The sequence below is a fragment of the Equus caballus genome, chromosome 3 (genome assembly GCF_041296265.1).
Source record: "Equus caballus isolate H_3958 breed thoroughbred chromosome 3, TB-T2T, whole genome shotgun sequence".
Taxonomy (NCBI): domain Eukaryota; kingdom Metazoa; phylum Chordata; class Mammalia; order Perissodactyla; family Equidae; genus Equus; species Equus caballus.
Genome location: NC_091686.1, coordinates 94,264,584 through 94,282,700, shown reverse-complemented (window position 1 = coordinate 94,282,700; position 18,117 = coordinate 94,264,584). Strand labels below are relative to the sequence as shown.

Below are 18,117 nucleotides of genomic sequence, written 5' to 3'. Positions count from 1 at the left end.
TCTACCCTTCTAAGCAGGTGCAAATTCAGTCTCTTTTTAAGGATTACCAGAAAAGAGGATTATACCATCTCTCTTGGTAACCTATCCTTTTATTCATATTAGAGGAAGTTAATTTTGTACCTTGTCTTCAAGCATTGTTCATTTGCTCTGTTTTAATTGCCCTTTGTTGGACACATATAAGAAGTCCTTTTGCATTGATGAAAACAGCTATTTTTCCGTTGATCCAGAAGAGAATAATTTCAAAGAAAAATCTTGAATCAGAAGATCATTTACATGTTGGCTGTTTGGATCTTGAACACGGGTATACCGAGGAATGAGAGGTCCTACAGGAAAACAGTCAAGCTCAAAAGCCTATTTGACCCCAGGTGTATCTGAGCCTAAGGGAATCTCATCACTTCTTTTAAAAAGTTTCTATGGGAAAATGTCTGCTTGAAAAAAAAAAACTTGACAGAATAAGCTTTGAGGAAGTCTAAACCAATGTCTTCTAGGACACATTAGATTTTGTGATAATGTGGTTAAATGTATATATATATTTTTATAAGTGTTTTGCATCTACATAGTTCCTTTGGGTCTGGACCCCCTTAAAATCCACATTATTAGCTTCAGCTTTGCCTCAGTCGGCATGGCGGCCATAGCTTGGCAGATAGGGTGGTGTGACTAGGCAGGATCCTAGGCCCAGTGGTTCTGCCAGCTGCTTAGCTGGCACCTCTGCTTTAAGGGATCACACCTTTCACAGTTTATGCACTCAAAGAAGCCATCTCTGTCTTTGGGGCTCCTTCTCTTTCTCATACATTCTGATGTACAGACTCAGAAGCCGTTGAGTTGAGGCTTCCTGCAGGAATCCACTCTACAACATCCGTGAGGCATGGTATCCAGCCTCACTTGAACCCTGGAGGTTGGACTAGATTCTCTAAGGCTCTACCAGCCCCATGACACCATGCATTATGCCCAGGAATCTGAGTGATGCAACTGTCTTCGGGATGCCTACAGTCTAGTTGGGGAAGACAGTGTTGTCTAAAAGCAATTATAGCATGTCCTACAGTACTAGACAGGAGAGGCACCAGGAAGCCTTAGAGGGAGCACTTAATCAATCTTAAGGAGTCAGGGAAGACTTCAGCTTCAATTCAGAGATGTTTGTCTTGGGTGCCAGTCAATAGTGACATTTATTTCCAGAGATCTTGTGGGACCTTATAATACACTAGTCCATAAGCCCCTAAAAGGTCCAATCTAGATCAAATTTTTCTAAATTCTTAACACCAAGAAATGTTACCCAGAGTAAGAAAATGTCGTGCCTACTGGCCAACACCAATGCATAATGCCAATTATGAAGAAGGTAAAGAATTCCAACATTACCACTAAAAGTACTCTCAAAGAAAAACATAGACTACTACTTGATAGTCTCTTCCTAGAAAAGGAAAAGCAGAATCTTTAAGAGCCATAAAATTGCTGTCAAGGGAAACAAAGATGAGAGAATATAGGCCAAGACACATTGATTGCAAATGTTTGCCTCTTAAATGAGTGAGTAGTGTTTGTTCCAGTTCTGTTTGACTATTTCCCTTTTTAAGCCTGCTCTACATCATAGCGCACAACTTTTGGCTTGGGCAACCAAGTGGATACTCGTGCCATTTGGCCATGTTAGCAATTACATTCCTAAATCCATTCCATTGGCAGTATTTCCAATTTAGGTAGTGCTTCCTAAATCTGGTGGTATATTGGAATCACCTGGGGTGCTTGTTAAAAATTCCGATTCCTGGGCTCTACCTTAAGAGATTCTTATTCAAAAGATCACAGTGGAAACCAAGACTATTTTTAATGTTTCCCCAGTGATACTCTTGCAGCCAGTCATCTGTGGACCAGTGTTTGGGAACCACTAATACTAGGACACAGAAAGAGCTAGTTGGGGCATTGGGTGAGATTAAGAAGATGGTGAGTTCAGTATTGAACATGCCATGGACATCCAAGTAAACATATCTTGTGGACAGGTGGTTATAATGGTCTGGAGCCCAGGAGAGAAAGAGAGATTTAGAGGCCATCAGTACTTGGATGTTTTTAAGTAATGGGAGTGAGTAAGATTGCCCAAGTGTTATATATAAATAAAGAAGAACAGAGGCCAAGGACTTGACCCTGGAAGTTCTCCTGTCTCTAAGCCAGTTTGGTTATGCACAGCTGTTAGATTCTTTTTGACGGGTTGTGGTAGCAAGCAGAGAAGTTGAGATAGTGAGAGGTACCTCTTCTCTCCACAATCTCACCATCACATTCTATAGATGAAATCAAATCTCAAATCACATTGTACCACACTCATATTTTTATTTAATTAATTAATGTATTTATTTATTTATTTTTATTGAGATAACATTGGTTTATAACATTTCACAAATTTCGGGTGTACATCATTATATTTTGATTTCTATATAGACTACATCATGTTCACCACCAAAAGTCTACTTGCCATCCATCACCATACAAATGCCCCCCTTTACTCCTTTCGCCCTTCCCTACTTCTCTTCCCCATTGGTAACCACCAATCTATTCTCTGTATCTATGTGTTTGTTTGTTGTTGCTATTGTTGTTTTTATCTTCCACATATAAGTGAAATCATACAGCATTTGGCTTTCTCCGTCTGACCTATTTTACTTAGTTTAATACCCTCAAGGTCCATTCATGTTGTTGCAAATGGCAAGATTTCATCTTTTTTATGGCTGAGTAGTAGTCCATTGTGTGTGTGTACTAAGGCCACATCTTTTTTATCCATTCATCCATTGAGGGGTACTTAGGTGTTTCCAAGTCTTGGCTATTGTGAATAATGCTGCAATGAACATAGGGGTGCATATATCTTTCTGAATTAGTGTCTTTGTGTTCTTTGGATAAGTACCCAGAAGAGGAATAGCTAGATCATATGGTAGTTCTATTTTTAATTTTTTGAGGCACCTCCACACTGTTTTTCTTAGTGGCTGTACCAATTTATGTTCTCGTCAGCAGTGGCTGAGGGTTCCCTTTTCTCCACATCCTCTCCAACCCTTGTTATTTCTTGGTTTTTTTAGTAATAGCCATTTTGATGGGCATGAGGTGATATCTCATTGTGGTTTTGCTTTGCATTTCCCTAGTAATTAGTGATGTCAAACATCTTTTTATGTGCCTGTTGGCCATCTGAATATCTTCTCTGGAAAAATGTATGTTCATATCCTGTGCCCATTTTTAAACTGAGTTGTTTGTATTTTTGTTGTTGAATTGTATGAGTTCTTTATATCTTTATAAGCCCTTATCAGATGTATGATTTGAAAATATTTTCTCCCAGTTGGTAAGTTGTCCTTTCATTTTGCTGATTGTTTCTTTTGCTATGCAGAAACTTTTATTTTATTTTATTTTTTGAGGAAGATTAGCCCTGAGCTAACATCTGCTGCCAATTCTCCTCTTTTTTGTTGAGGAAGACTGGCCCTGAGCTACCATCCGTGCCTACCTTCCTCCACTTTATATGTGGGATGCCTACCACAGCATGGCTTGCCAAGCAGTACCATATCCACACCCAGGATCCAAACTGGTGAACTCCAGGCCACCAAAGCGCAACGTGCAAACTTAACTGCTGCGCCACCAGGCCGGCCCCAGCTATGCAGAAGCTTTTCAGTTGGATGTAGTCCCTGACATTTTTAAATTAAACCTTAATTAATAAGAAAGTTAAAAACAGTTCATAAGAACTGTTTCTCTTGTAGGCTTGAGAATGTCCTATCGTTCTGTCCTTTCAGGTGCTTTGACCACCACTTTGAGTGAAAAGTTCACTCAAGGCAAATGTCTAGAATTCTAGAGGCAGGGTTTTCCTCCCTGATAACTGGCGTCAAGAAACTAGAATTCCCCAGAGTTCAGAACCAGATAAAAGATCATTTAGCACAGAGCAAAGTCCTTTCCCATGCCCTATTCATGTAAAGGTAGGAAGAGGCTATAAAATGTGTTTACCCATCTACAAATCTTGAATACCTTTAATGTCACCATCTAGTACCCCTTTCAGATATTCAGAATGCTAATTAACAATCCACCATGTTTACCAGTTAAAACTCGTTTCTGCAATTCAATGTGTTAATTACATAGCATCAGATGTTAATACAGTTTCAGATAATAGAAGTGCTTATTAAAGGTGCCTCTGGAGTATGAGTTTCCTGATTAGAATGCCAGCTAGCCACCTTGGACTGTACATATTCCTTTGGAATGCTGGCAGTACTTGGATTGTGGTTAATCTAAGGAGCCCCCATAGTGTCACAATAAGCATGTAGAAACTTTCTAAAATCATAATACTACAGGATGGAGAAAAAAGTGAGAATCAGAAGATAGGGTATGGAAGCCATGGGAATAGACTATTTTAAGAATATAAAAGTGGTTACACTGTAGATGCTACTGAGAGGTCAAGAAATAAAATGAGTTCATGGCTTTGGCAACAAGGAAGCCATTGTGACCTTGGTGAGAATGGTTTCATGAAGTAGTGGCCATAGGAGAGTTACTGTGGTGGTTGGAGGAATGACTGGGGGTGGTTACAGAAGGTAGGCACGTTTTTTAAGAAGTGAAGAAGAAAGATGTGGAGCAGAAACCAGATAAGTTTGGAAGAAACATTTCATCATTGTGATTTTCATTTGTTGGTTTAAGATGGAGGAATCATGTGCATGATAAATGTGGGAAGTAAAGAAAGGTTAAAAAACCAGAAGAGAAGGGAAATCCAACCTACGCAGACCCAGAGAAGTTCAGATGGAGGTGATAATTGTAACTAAGAAGAAGACACAACTTCCGTAATGATAGAAGGGAAGGAAGTAATTGTGAGTCAGGGTGCACTGAAGTTAGATTTGTGTTTAGATGGGGTTTTGATGTAGGCCATTGTGTGTTTTGTGCATAAAAAGGACTACTCAGACTTAATTTGATTTAAACAATTAGTGTTCAATTTATTAAAGTTACAAATTCAAAAATTCACTTCTTCTTAGGCTTTACATTCGTCTCACAAATCTTACTCTATATAGAAGTCTAGCAAAATTCAACAGTCACTTTCAAGGAACTATTGATTAATGCTTGGTCCTTTCTACCAACTTAAACCGATTCAAATATTTTTAAACGGCATTTGTAAATTTAATCTTTTCTGTTTCCTTTTAAAGTCCCTCATTTATCTACTTAAACAAAACCTTGCTGAGTAGTTAAGAATTGTTATAAATCTATTAATTTAAATTTATTGAGTGGACCTAAAGACTTCTTAGGTGTTATAGTACTGTGCATAAAATGAGGAAGATTTCAACTTAAAATCAGAAGTTGAATAATTCAATTATTCGTTTTAAATTGGCTTTCAAGGGCTGGCCCGGTGGCACAGCGGTTAAGTTCGCACTTTCTGCTTCAGCAGCCCAGGTTCGCCAGTTCGGACCCTGGGTGCAGACATGGCACCACTTGGCAAGCCATGCTGTGTCAGGCGTCCCACATATAAAGTAGTGGAAGAGGGGCACAGATGTTAGCTCAGGACTAGTCTTCCTCAGCAAAAAGAGGAGGACAGGCAGAAGTTAGCTCAGGGCTAATCTTCTTCAAAAAAGTAAACAAATAAAAATAAATTGGTTTTCCAAAATTGTCACTCTAATCAAATTCCTTAAACATTAGAGTACAGAAAAGACCAAATATGCATAAAACTGTTAATAACATGACTTTGATGCTTTAAATCTTTCTATATTTAATTTTAAATCTTCCCAGAGTAGAATATGCATACTCACCAAGGAAGAAAATTACCTGGAAATAACTGAGACCATTTTCAATCAAATATTTTGACAGAACTGCAGGCACTCAGAGCAATTTACATCCTCCCAAATGTCATACTGAGCCCCTTTTTAGAGCAGCCATGTCGTGAGTTACAAAACTTAAAAAGGGTTTGGTCTCCTAGCTCCCATCCCTGGATAGAAGTTCTGCACAGTGCCTGATTCTTGATCTATTCAAGGAATTAGGACTACCAGGTTGATCTTTGATCTTTAAGACAAGTACCTGTATTTCCATCTAGATGTTAAAGACTTTTGATCAATGGAATTCTAAGATTTGTACATTTTTTTCTATCTAATGGTACCTTTGAATTTGACAGCCAAAAATAAATAAATGTGTCTTCAATTTAATGATAAAGACCTTTAAATGGGATACCAGATATGTAACTGTCTCTTCTATTTAAAGAACTTTGAACTTGATGGAATCTTGCATTCTTTCATATTCTTAGGACCACACAACAGTTACAGATGTTTAAATGATCTCCAGTTGAGTTTTGGATATCCCTTTTGATCAAGCCAAGTCTGATTTGCTGTTACAATATGAGGCCATTCTTCTGAGAGTTTATGGGGAGGGGACAGGAAGTTAAGAGAATTCTCATCTGGTGGCTTCTGTTTTCTCTGTGAATTAGGATGCAAAGCTATCTGTTAAAGGTGGTGGGGGTTACATGGGGTGAGGGTGAGAAAAAAGTTTTAAAATAACCATATTTGATAATGGGAAATCTGAGTAGATCCATGCTGCCTACTTCATAGTCTCATAGTGTGTGACACTAAAGTCATTTAAAGTGGAGACAATACTCAAGATGAGATATATTTATAATTCATGTTGAACATTTAGTTTATATGGTTTTTATATTAAATGTGCACATTTAGTCATTTGAGTATTTGACATTAATAACTGGTATTCTTTGTAGCTGATCACGCGGTCACAGCTCAATGTCAAAGGAGCTTTATTAATAAAGCAGTTGAAATAGTCACTTATACTGCAAAAAGTTCTAGACTCATTTAACATTTATTTCCATTTGCTAGTCAATTACCAGCTGTCAGAGCATATTAAGTATTGTAAATTTGAGTCAGAAGCTGTCACCCCTAAGTGTATTAACTCTCCCTAATCACATAGGAAGTGATTTGTCCCGTGAAAGAATGATATTAATCACCAACTTATATCTGTCTTCATGATGGTATAAAATTGCCACTGGCTTCCATTGCCAAAGTGAAGTAAATCAATGTAGACACCAAAAATGAAAGCAGACAGTCGTGAATCATGAGTATTTCCATTCATGTTAACAAGCTTCTCATTGTTTCCAGACAGAAAAAAGTGTCAGCCTACTTTCAAAGCTTTTTCTTTGTAGTGTGAAAAATGTAGTTTATTATTATTATTATTACTAGTTAACATTGATGGAGTATTTAGTATGTGCCAGGCACTATGCTCAAAGCTTTGTATGAATTATTTCTTTTAATTTTCACAATGACCCTGTGAGGTTATTGGTCCTTATACTTCTGGTTCCTACACTACTGTACCTCGCATTTTGTAATGAGTAAATGGTGGCTTAAAAGATTTGAGAAACTTGCTGCCCAAAATGGCAGAGCCTGGAGTCAAACTCAAGCAATTTATTCCATAACCATTTCTCTTGACCAGTAGTCTACACTGATGGATGGTGTTTGATATTTACTAGGTGAATCAGTTAGAAATGCATTTGGGTGCAAGTAACTAAAATCCAATATATAGTAGCTTACAACATAGCGATTTATTTTTATCTCACTTAACAGAAAGAATGGAGATAGGCAGCTACTCACATTGGTTTAGTAGCTCAGCAGTGCCAGGACCAGTGACTCTGTGATTCCCAAGTCTTTCCTTCATGGCAGCAAAAATGGTTGCTTTAGTTTCAAGCATCATGTCCACATTCAGGCCAGGAAGAACGGAGGGGAGAAGAGTTGGTGCCAGCCATAACTGTATAATTTATCATGAAAGCAAAAATTTCCCTGTTTATATCTCATTGGTCAAAACTATTTCACATGGCCACCCTTATCTGCAAAGGTGGAAGACAGCGGGGAGAAACAAGTTGGGGATGACTGATGGACCAGCCTTGGGTCAAAAGTTATAAAATCTGCAAATGTCTCTAGGAATTTTTCACTTTCTAACTTCTTTTTTTTTTGGAGTGGAAGAGCTATAAGTCTCCAGTTCCTCATGTATTAACTTCTAATGTATTCTCGCCTCATTTTCTAGAATGTATTCCTAGATTTTAAAGGAAAGCTGTGGTTCCACTAACTGAGTTAGGGCTCGTTGGTTGCAAGTAACATAAACTATTGCACACCTAAGAAAATGGATGAATTTCAGTCATTTATTCAACAAATAAATGTATTAAGCACTCATTGTATGCCATGTACTCATCTAGGCTCTGAGGATACGCCCGTGAACAAAACATTTTTTAAAAAGAGACGGACAGACAGACTGACTATTCAGGAATCTCATGGAACCCAAAGATAGGAATGCAGCAGGGCCTTGAAGAGGGACAGAAACCAGGGACTGAGAAGCTATCAGGGATCTAAAAGGCTTCTCAGAGCATATCTCCTTCATTCTGTTCACTCTGCACTGTGAATAGAATAGGGTCACCCTGCATTGCCTGAGTTTTCATCTTCTGTGCAAACAACCAGCTCAGGCTGAACCAGAATCTCTCAGTCCCCATCCAAATACCTCCCCAAGAGTCTGAATCCTCAGAGCCCAGGGATGGTGAGAGATATAGTTACAAGGGTCATTATGAGTGGAGTAGACGCCTTTGAAGGTGTCTACCTCAAAAGGCTATCCGTTGCTGCTGCCCACCTCCAGGCTTCTTGATACTTTTCTGGACACTTGCCTATCATCTGTGCCAAAGCTCCCTCCTACCACTGCAGAGATTGGAAAGTTAACTCTTCTTTGAAGAGAACATTTGTTGAGCTATGTAAAAGTTGCCTGAGTTTTGGATTTTTTCAAATCACTTTGTGCCCCAGTGTATTAATAAATCTTTTCCCCCTGCAGCCCTTGTCTCTGTATTCCAGATAATGGGAGATTTGGATCTTGGTTAACCTCAATCTCCCTTCTTTTCACTTCAAGCCAAGCCCTCAGAAGCCAACACCACTACTAATTTGGTTCCAAAGTACACCTTAAAATGTGGGTTGGTATCTTCTTTTATGTCCCTTGTAAACTATAAGCCAGTGAGACATGGTGGTTGGTGATTTTTTTTTAAAAAAAGCTTTCTGTTTATTTCAAACCAAATGAGTGTTTTTCCATTCAGGAACAAACTGAATTGCTGACCTTGCGACTAATCTGTTTTTCCACAGGCCGTGGATTCCCCTCCACATGGAGGAGGATGGGCCGGCTGGGGCTCCTGGGGCAAATCTCTGCTCTCATCAGCATCTGCCACAGTAGGTAAGCATTATATGTTGCATTTGAATGGATAAAGTCCACAAGCCTAATAGGGTATGACATTTTGATCATACTATGTACTGATAGAGTTTAACATTAGCCCGTGACATAATATGAGCAGTTCATTTTTAGTGTTTACTGTTTTAAGTGTTTCGTGTGTATTAATACATTTACTCCTCAAAATAACCTTATTAAGAAGTACTCTTATTTTTTCCATTTTAGAGATAGGGAACCTGAATCACAGAGAGGCTAAGACTTGTCCAAAGTCAGGAGTAGTTGGGTTGATATTTGAACCAAGTAGAATGGCTCTTAACCACTATCTTATATCAACTCTTAAAATATAATATTTGAGCTTTTATAATATGTTCTTAAAGGTTTGTGCTCATTATCCCACTTGAATGTTTTAAAATGCACAACTAACCTACTCTCTAAAAGGATTTGAGGTATCTCAATAAAAGGCACTTCAACAGCAGGGCATTGAAATTCAGATTAAAAAATATATATGGAGGTTGGAAGGATATATATTACATGTATCCCAAGGCTAATAGATTTATTGTAATTGAGCATTGACCTTAACTCTGAGCTTCTTGGTGACCAGTAGATTATCTATTTCTCATTGAATGATAAACCAAAACTTAGTTTATCTAGATAAATTTATTTTCCTGGTATTAAATTTTTGAAGAAATTTTTAGTATTGGCTCTTATACAAAGAGAAAATATCACGGACAATGTCTTCATTAGTGCAGGTTTGTCAAAGTATTCTTCGTGTGACCATTTCTTATATCCAGTCTTCGTGAAAACTGAAGGTATAACATCAACATGTCTAAGATAATCTAGCAAAGGTATTTCATCTTGAAGGGGGCGAGTGAGGAGCAGGACAAGGGAAGCCGCAGGTAACCTAGCTTTCAGATCGTCTAACTCAGGCATTCTCAAGGTGTAGTCCATAGCCATAAGGATCTTGTGATGGGCCATGAATTGGTCCAATTCACTGTTACTTCTTAAACCAGGAGACATAGGAAGGCCTGAAGGTCTTGTGCCACGAACCAATGGATTATGATCACCAACAGTTGAAAGACCAGATGTCTAATTTGATAGGATTTAGATTGCCTGGAAGGATGAATAGATTGCATTCCCCTAATTCCATGTCTATGAAATATGGTGAGAGCTCTGGCAGGAAGTAGATAGTGGTCGAATAAATGTTGACCTTCCTGGTGAGAGCCTGGAGGGCAGATTTTTCTATTGCTAATTGAAGGGGCCAGGTGTGCCATGCATACTGCATATGCAGATAGCAGCATTCACCAAATTAAAGTAGAGGAGCCTGCTTTGTTTGAGAGTGAGGACAAGCACCTGCAAGCAGCCCGCTTTCTGGGAAAAATGTTTGAGCTTTTGGTGGCTCTCCAAAAGATCTTGCCACTGGCAGCACCTGGGAGTGACATGCTTTCTGAGCCAAAAACTGGACGTGTAGAGCCTAAATGTTTTTGAAATTAGGATAAATCATGGAAAAGTAAATAATATAGTCACAAAACTATACAGCTCTCCTCATGGTTTATGTCATAAAACAGTAAAGTGTTCTGGGAGCTTCCAGTTGTCCTGGTGTCCAAAACTGCCCTGACTTATAATGAATTCAGTGCTTCAGAATTCAGTGCTTCTATTATAGACAAAGGACTATTTTCTCTTTAAAACTTTAAATATAAGTTCCCTCCACAGTAGGTACAGAAGTCAACTGCCCGGTGGGTAGCAGTTGTGGGTGTTTTTTGTGCACACTTACAGGTGCACCTGCCTGTAACTGCTGTGCCCCTGGTTGGTCTGACTGTTTGCTACTGATTCTCGTCAGTCAGCAGCTGCACCTCTTCATTTGACTTTGGGCTTCACTGGACCCTTACAAGGTTTTCCATCTACCAACTGCCCATTGAATTTACTATCTAGCATCTTCTTAGGTGTCCTGTTGTAATCTGACCTTTGCACACCTACAGCCTAGTGCAGCCTTGGTCCAATGGACTGTGCTCCAAGGCCTCTGGGTTCCATTACCTGGTTCAAGTGTAAGCAGTAGATGATGCTGGCTTTATCCCTTAGAAAGCAGGGTGAAATTTCTGTGGCAGGTCCCACCCCATACTGGTAGGCACTCATCTTTTAACTTGATCTGAAATCAGTGTCTTAATCTGTAGCCTATGCTTGTTTTTGGTGTTGCTCTTGAAGTTTCCCACTGTCTATGGCACCACAAAGATGATAAATGTTGTATCTTGTTAATGTCACAACCACTTAAAAGCTCTGGTGGTTCTCACCTGGCTCTGTGCAGTAACTGACCCAGAAGAGCCTAGAGAGATAACTGCCCATGGACCAGCGTGATCATTGTGCCAGTCACTATTGCCACTTTCCCTCTTAAGGTTCCTGGAGATAGGACTTCCGTGAGATCGTATGACATCTGCACATTGCCCCATAAAGTATTAGAATGAAGTTTAGCATACCCTCTTGTATTAGGTTGCATTGCTGTGTAACAAATTACCACAAATTTAGAGGCTTAAAACAAAATAGACTAATTATCTCACAGTTTCTGTGGGACAGGAGCTCAGGTATGGGATAGCTGTGTTCTCTGCTTAGTGGCTTACCAGGCCAAAATCAAGGTGTCAACTAGCCCCATTGTCATCTGACATTCAGGGTCATCTTTCAAGGTTATTCAAGTTATTGGCAGGATTCAATTCTTTACAGCTGTAGGGCTGACACCCCTGTTTTCTTGCTGGTTATTGGCCAGGGGTCACTCTCAGCTCCTAGAGGCTGCCCTCAGGTCCTTCTTCAAAGCCAACAGGATAATCTCTCCCAAGCTTCAAATCTGTCCCTTTAGGAAGAGCTTAGTCCCTTTTAAAGCCTCACCTGATTCGTTCAGGCCCATCCAGGATGATATCCCTTTTGATTAATTCAAATTCAACTGATCAGAGAACTTAACTCCATCTGAAAAGTCCCTTCACCTTTAGCATATAACGTAACCTAATCATGGTAATGAAATCTCATCTATTCACAATCCTGCCCACACTCACAGGGGAGGGGATTACACAAGGTGTGTACACCAGGGGGCGAGATCCTGGGTGCAGTCTCTCAATACTGCCTGCCACACTTCCCTTTTCTATTTGAAATCCTCATCAGTTACACCACCAATTCCAGAAATTTTGCATTTTTTATGGCTCTGGCTACATATTGGAATTTTGAAAAGCGTTTGAATGTTGGCATTTTTCTCTTGTTTGCACACCCGCAATGGCCAAAGGGCACAAAAGGGAGATGGAAGAGATTTTGAAATGTTCATGCTCATTTTAAGAATCCCTTTGGACAAATTGGATCTATATTTTGAAAAGTAGACACTAACTGTTCATCACCACTGGTCATCACAACCCCAGTGAATTTAATAGCCATATAACTGAATGTCATCCCTAAGTTGCTTCTAAGGCATATTTTGGAGATTTCTGGTCAAGACATGCTGTGACTTTACATAGTAATAGTAGCTAAAATAATAGCAATGTATGTTAAATATACATAAAACTAGATAAGTATCTTTGTGATAGAAAACTAAAACTTATAGCATAAGGGGAGGCTGAAGCCATGGGATGGGTTCCAAGGCTGGAAACAGGTGGTGGTGGTAGTTGGGAGCTTGACTCCCAAAAGATAATAGGGATCACAAGTGTCCTGCAAATGGAGAGGTGCCATAACCGGGCTCACAGCCTGAAACAAAGGGTCGAATAGGGTTCAACCATCTGTGAACAGAGGCTTTAAAAAGTTTTGGGTGCCATCCTGGATGGTGGTCTACATTGAGATGCTACCTTGGGATTGGGAGAGGCAAGCTAGGCACACCTTCCGTTCTGTACAGGCATAATAGCCACCCAGGGCTTTAAGAACATTAACAGTTTATTATCACAGGGCAAGGGAATTAGTGGAAAACAGAGCACTCACAGCAGTAGACGAGCTTTTGAAGGTTTATAACTTGCCTGTCGAAAGTGGAGAAAGAGAATCACCACGTATTCCATTGCAGTTGATGCCCATTCAGAAACCTCATGCTGCCTCCAGGGTAATTCCAATTGTAGACAGGAGTGCAAAACACATAGTCTGTAACAAAACACAGAGCTGTCAACTTAGCACTGGAAATAGAAGTACTTCTTACAGTTGTTGAAAAACTGCAGTCCCAGTAGTTAGAACTGTTTAGAGTTGACAGGAGGATAATTGGAGAATGGAAACATTTGGAAGGTGGTTCTCTCTTGAAAGAGCCCTGTACCAGGAGTCATAAGACCTGAGACCTAGTCCTGACTGCTACTAATTTGTGATCACGAAGGACTGTCACCAACCAGCTACACCATGCACTTAACCTTTCTGAGACTCAGCTTCCTTATTTGGAAAAGTATGGTGGGGGAACTTGAAAAATTCTAAGATTCCTTCCAACTTCCAGAATATGATGCTTCCATAGTCTGTGGCTATATATAGAAGGAGAAAAATATTTGTAAACACATGCTAAGTGGAAAAATACAGAAAATTGATTGACTTTTTGCTACTCTGTATTTTAATATTTTGTCTTTTGCCTCGCTACTTTGACCCCAGGTTTAAGGGAAACTGAGAAAAAGCAACCTTTCCAAGACTTATATAAAATCAAACATTTCTCAGCCAACAATTATTTTTGGAAAGGCCATAACTCCTGTATTAGTTTCATCCACAGCTATACTATCCTCACATTCTAAGAAGACTTGATCACCTGTCACACATGCCTTTGGACAAGTTCATAAAATGCAATAAAAATGATTATTATTTAAGATCCAGGCAGAAACCAGAGTGGGAAAGGACAATGTAAAAAAAAAGAAAGTTATTTTGATGATACTTTCAAAATGATGTTATGAGAACCAGATGTGATTTCCCACCAGCCCTGACTTATTCCTAGCATATATTGCTAAGTGATAAACCGATAACTGAAATGAACGTCGATGGTGCCGAAACATATACAAATATACCAAGGTAAAAATTCTATAGTAAAATAGAGCAGTTTATTGCTAGATACTACAAAAGGCTTAAGTGTTTATTTAAAATTCTAGTTTTGACAGTTTTATGAGTCTAAACACTTCGCACGAGAATACCTGAGGAGGGGGAGGCTCATCGGATCTGTGTATTCACCTTTTCAAAGTCATCCTTGTTACCTTTCCCCGTCCTCTGCCAAGTTACACACTTTCTTCCTTCTGCACATTTTAATGAAACCCTTCTGCTGGCACTGTCAGAAATAATGACAGTGTTTATTAGAGGGAATGGCAAACTTGTCAAAATGATACTACAATGAGAGCGCTTAACTGGGTGAATCACTGTCAATATCACATGGATTCATTCATTCACTCATTGCTGATGTGAAAACTCTCAAGGATCATCGATACAAAAGATAGCAGGATTAATGCTTGGAGTTTGTTCACAATCCTTTACGATCTATGAATAAGGCCCAGGGGTTAGTGAATTTCTGTTTTGCAGCTAGGCAAACACTATCAGTTCAGAAACACTGGTCAACTTTGAACCTAAAGAGAAGTGAGTATCTGATTACAGAATGGACGTCAACCCTCCTCATGGAGAGGGAAGACTTCTCCAAAAGGAACGCTGATTGCTTCCTCTTTTTGCTGCACTCAAGTTTGCTTTAGTTGAGCATGGCAACATCATCTATGTGTTTTTCTAAACAACTGCTCCTCACAATTTTTTATAATATCTTGAATTCATTGATAAAAGAGTCTGAAATGCAGTCAGTATTTTAAAATTGTTCTATGTCTCGAAAATTCACCCAAAGAAGAGTGTAAAATTGGTGCAACTTTCAGAAGAGTAATTAGCACCATCTATAAAATTTCAAATTCACGTACCTTCCAGCCCAGCAGTTCCACTGTTGATCCTTTGCAAAGAGTTCATTAATATATATGTACAAAGATGTCCATATAGAATTCACTCAGCAAACACATGCTGTGTCACGTGCTATTCAAGGCACTTGAGATAAAGCAGTGAGCTTATGAGACAAAGACTTGCCCTAGTAGAGGTTACGTGCTAGTGGAAGGAGACAGACAGTAGCCAATACGCATAATGAATAGGAAAATTACGTAGAGGCTAGAAAGTGGTAAGGCTATGAATAACATAAAGTGGGGTCAGGAGTACAGGTTAAGGTTTTAGTAAGGGTGGTGAGGGGTAGACCTTGGTGAGGTGACATTTGAGCAAAGACCTAAGGAGGTGAGGGAATTCACTAGGCATATATGAAAAACTTGAAGCAACTAAAGTATCCATCCATAGAGAACGTTAAAATGTGATATAGCCATTCAGTAGAGTAATACTATGCAACCATTAAGAAGAATGAGGTAATCAGTGTTCTAGATCAGATGCCCAGGAGAGAGACTGAGGCAGAGATTAGTGTGCTGGAGTTTTGCGGTGAAGGGCTCTCAGGAGCAAGCCAGACTTGCCAGACAGTGACGGATTGCGAAGCAGCGCTGGGCAAGGAAGAAGTTGAACTGCAATGCAGCTGCCTCAGAGACCTCGCCTATCCCACAGGGAGCTTGGGCTTTGGGGTGCCTCTTCAGAGATGTCCCCCATTAATGCACAGGGCCAGGCTTTTGTATCACCAACTCCTGCATTGCCCAGTCATTATAGTAGAGTCTTGGGGAAACTGACTCCCTTTGGTGAAGGGCACTTCGGAGGGACGCATTCAGCTGAGAGCTGTCAGTAGACAACACTCCAAGCAGTGGGAGAATGAGCATGGTGCTCCCTGGGCAGCATACCAGCCTCCACCCGTGTCTGCGTGTGCTGAGACGTCCACTGCACTGTCGTGAAGTGGAAAAAGCCAGGTCCAGAACACTTAGATGTAGTAGATGCTTTTTTAAAATTTTTCCTGAAAGGAATCAAAAGAAACAAATTAAAGTTGTTCTTTTTAGCTGGAAATGGGGGAGTGGGAGCGGGAAGGAGGGCAGGACCACTTTAAGTCTTCTGAGAACTTTGAGCGTTCTTTTGGAAGTGTCTCTTATATCACAGCAAATATAATAAAATGCACCCACATCTGTCATTAAATATATAATTTATATATAATCATGTAAGAGTTGAATTTACTTGAAGTATAATTGATGAGTTGACCTAATATTACATTTTGAATACATAAAAGAAAATATTAATTTCTATTTTGCAAATTTTCTTTTTTATCTTTTAGAATCAATAATTTTTTTCAGGTCCTAAATATTTCCATAGGCCCTTATAAGCTCATAGACTCTATTGTCTATTATGTCAGTGGAAGCTGCCTAGGGAGAAAGAGTCTGGTCCACCTTTTCTGTTTCTCCACATTTTTTTTTTGGACCAAGATTAACCCTGAGCTAACTACTGCCAATCCTCCTCCTTTTTGCTGAGGAAGGCTGGCCCCTGAGCTAACATCCGTGCCCGTCTTCCTCTACTTTATATGTGGGATGCCTACCCCAGCATGGCGTGCCAAGCGGTACCATGTCTGCACCCGGGATCTGAACCGGTGAACCCCAGGCCACCGAGAAGCGGAACGTGCAAACTTAACTCCTGTGCCACCAGGCCAGCCTCTGTTTCTATACTCTTTGAATTTGCTAATATTATAAATATTATTATTTTAAAAATCAACCAGATCTATCAGGGAAGTGAGATTATGGGATTTTTTTTTTTAAAGATTCTTTTTTTGTGTGTGTGGAAGATTAGCCCTGAGCTAACCTGAGCTAACATCCACCACCAATCCTCCTCTTTTTTTTTGCTGAGGAAGATTGGCCCTGAGCTAACATCTGTGCCCATCTTCCTCTATTTTATATGTGAGACGCCTACCAAGATCCTTTTTTTTAAAATTTTTTTTGTTATTTTTTTAATTGCAGTAACATTGGATTATACCAATATATAGCTTTCAGATGTACATCATAATGTATTTTGAATTCTGTGTAGATTACATCATGTGCACCACCCAAAAACTAATTATAGTCCATCCCCTCACATGTGAGTCTAATCACCCCTTTTGCCTTCCCCCCTTCTCCTATGGTAACTGCCAATCCAATCTCCATTGCTTTGTGTGTGTTTGTCGTGGTTTTTATCTTCTAGTTATGAGTGAGATCATACAGTATTTGACTTTCTCCCTCTGACTTATTTCACTCAGCATAATACCCTCAAGGACCATCCATGTTGTCACAAATGGCTGGATTTCATCATTTCTTATGGCTGAGTGGTATTCTATTGAGTATGTATACCACATCTTCTTTATCCATTCACCTCTTTATGGGCACCTAGGTTGCTTCCAAGTCTTGGCTATTGTGTATACTGCTGCAATGAACATAGGGGTACGTGTATCTTTATGTATTTGTGTTTTCAAGTTCTTTGGATAAATACCCAGCAGTGGGATTGCTGGATCTTATGGTAGATCTATTCTTAATATTCTGAGGATACTCCATACTGCTTTCCATAGTGGCTGCACCAGTTTGCACTCCCACCAGCAGTGTATGAGGGTTCCCTTCTCTCCACATCCTCTCCAACACTTGTTGTTTTCTGTCTTGTTAATTATAGCCATTCTGAGTGGAGTGAGGTGATATCTCATTGTAGTTTTGATTTGCATTTCCCTGATAGCTATTGATGTTGAGCATCTTTTCATATGCCTGTTGGCCAGCTGTATGTCTTCTTTGGAGAGATCTCTGTTCATATCTTTTGCCCATTTTTTGATTGGGTTGTTGGTTTTCTTGGTGTTGAGCTGTATGAGTTCTTTGTATATTTTGGATATTAACCCCTTGTCTGATATGTGGTTTGCAAATATCTTCTCCCAATTGTTAGGTTGTCTTTTCGTTTTGTTGATGGTTTCCTTTGCTGTGCAGAAGACTTTTAGTTTGATGTAGTCCCATTTGTTCATTTTTTCTTTTGTTTCCCTTGCCCAGTCAGACATGGTACTTGAAAATATGCTGCTAAGACCGATGTCAAAGAGTGTACTGCCTATGT

General features: G+C 39.5%; 1 protein-coding gene across 4 annotated transcripts in view; it reads left to right on the top strand.

The window, feature by feature from the left end:
• FAM114A1 (family with sequence similarity 114 member A1) overlaps positions 1-18,117 on the top strand; it is a 75,750-nt gene that overhangs the window by 11,288 nt on the left and 46,345 nt on the right. For all 4 annotated transcript variants that reach the window (XM_023638224.2, XM_023638227.2, XM_023638228.2 and 1 more), the window contains exon 3: positions 9,078-9,165. In XM_023638224.2, coding sequence (XP_023493992.1) covers positions 9,078-9,165 — 88 coding nt within the window. The remainder of the gene's footprint in view (positions 1-9,077; positions 9,166-18,117) is intronic.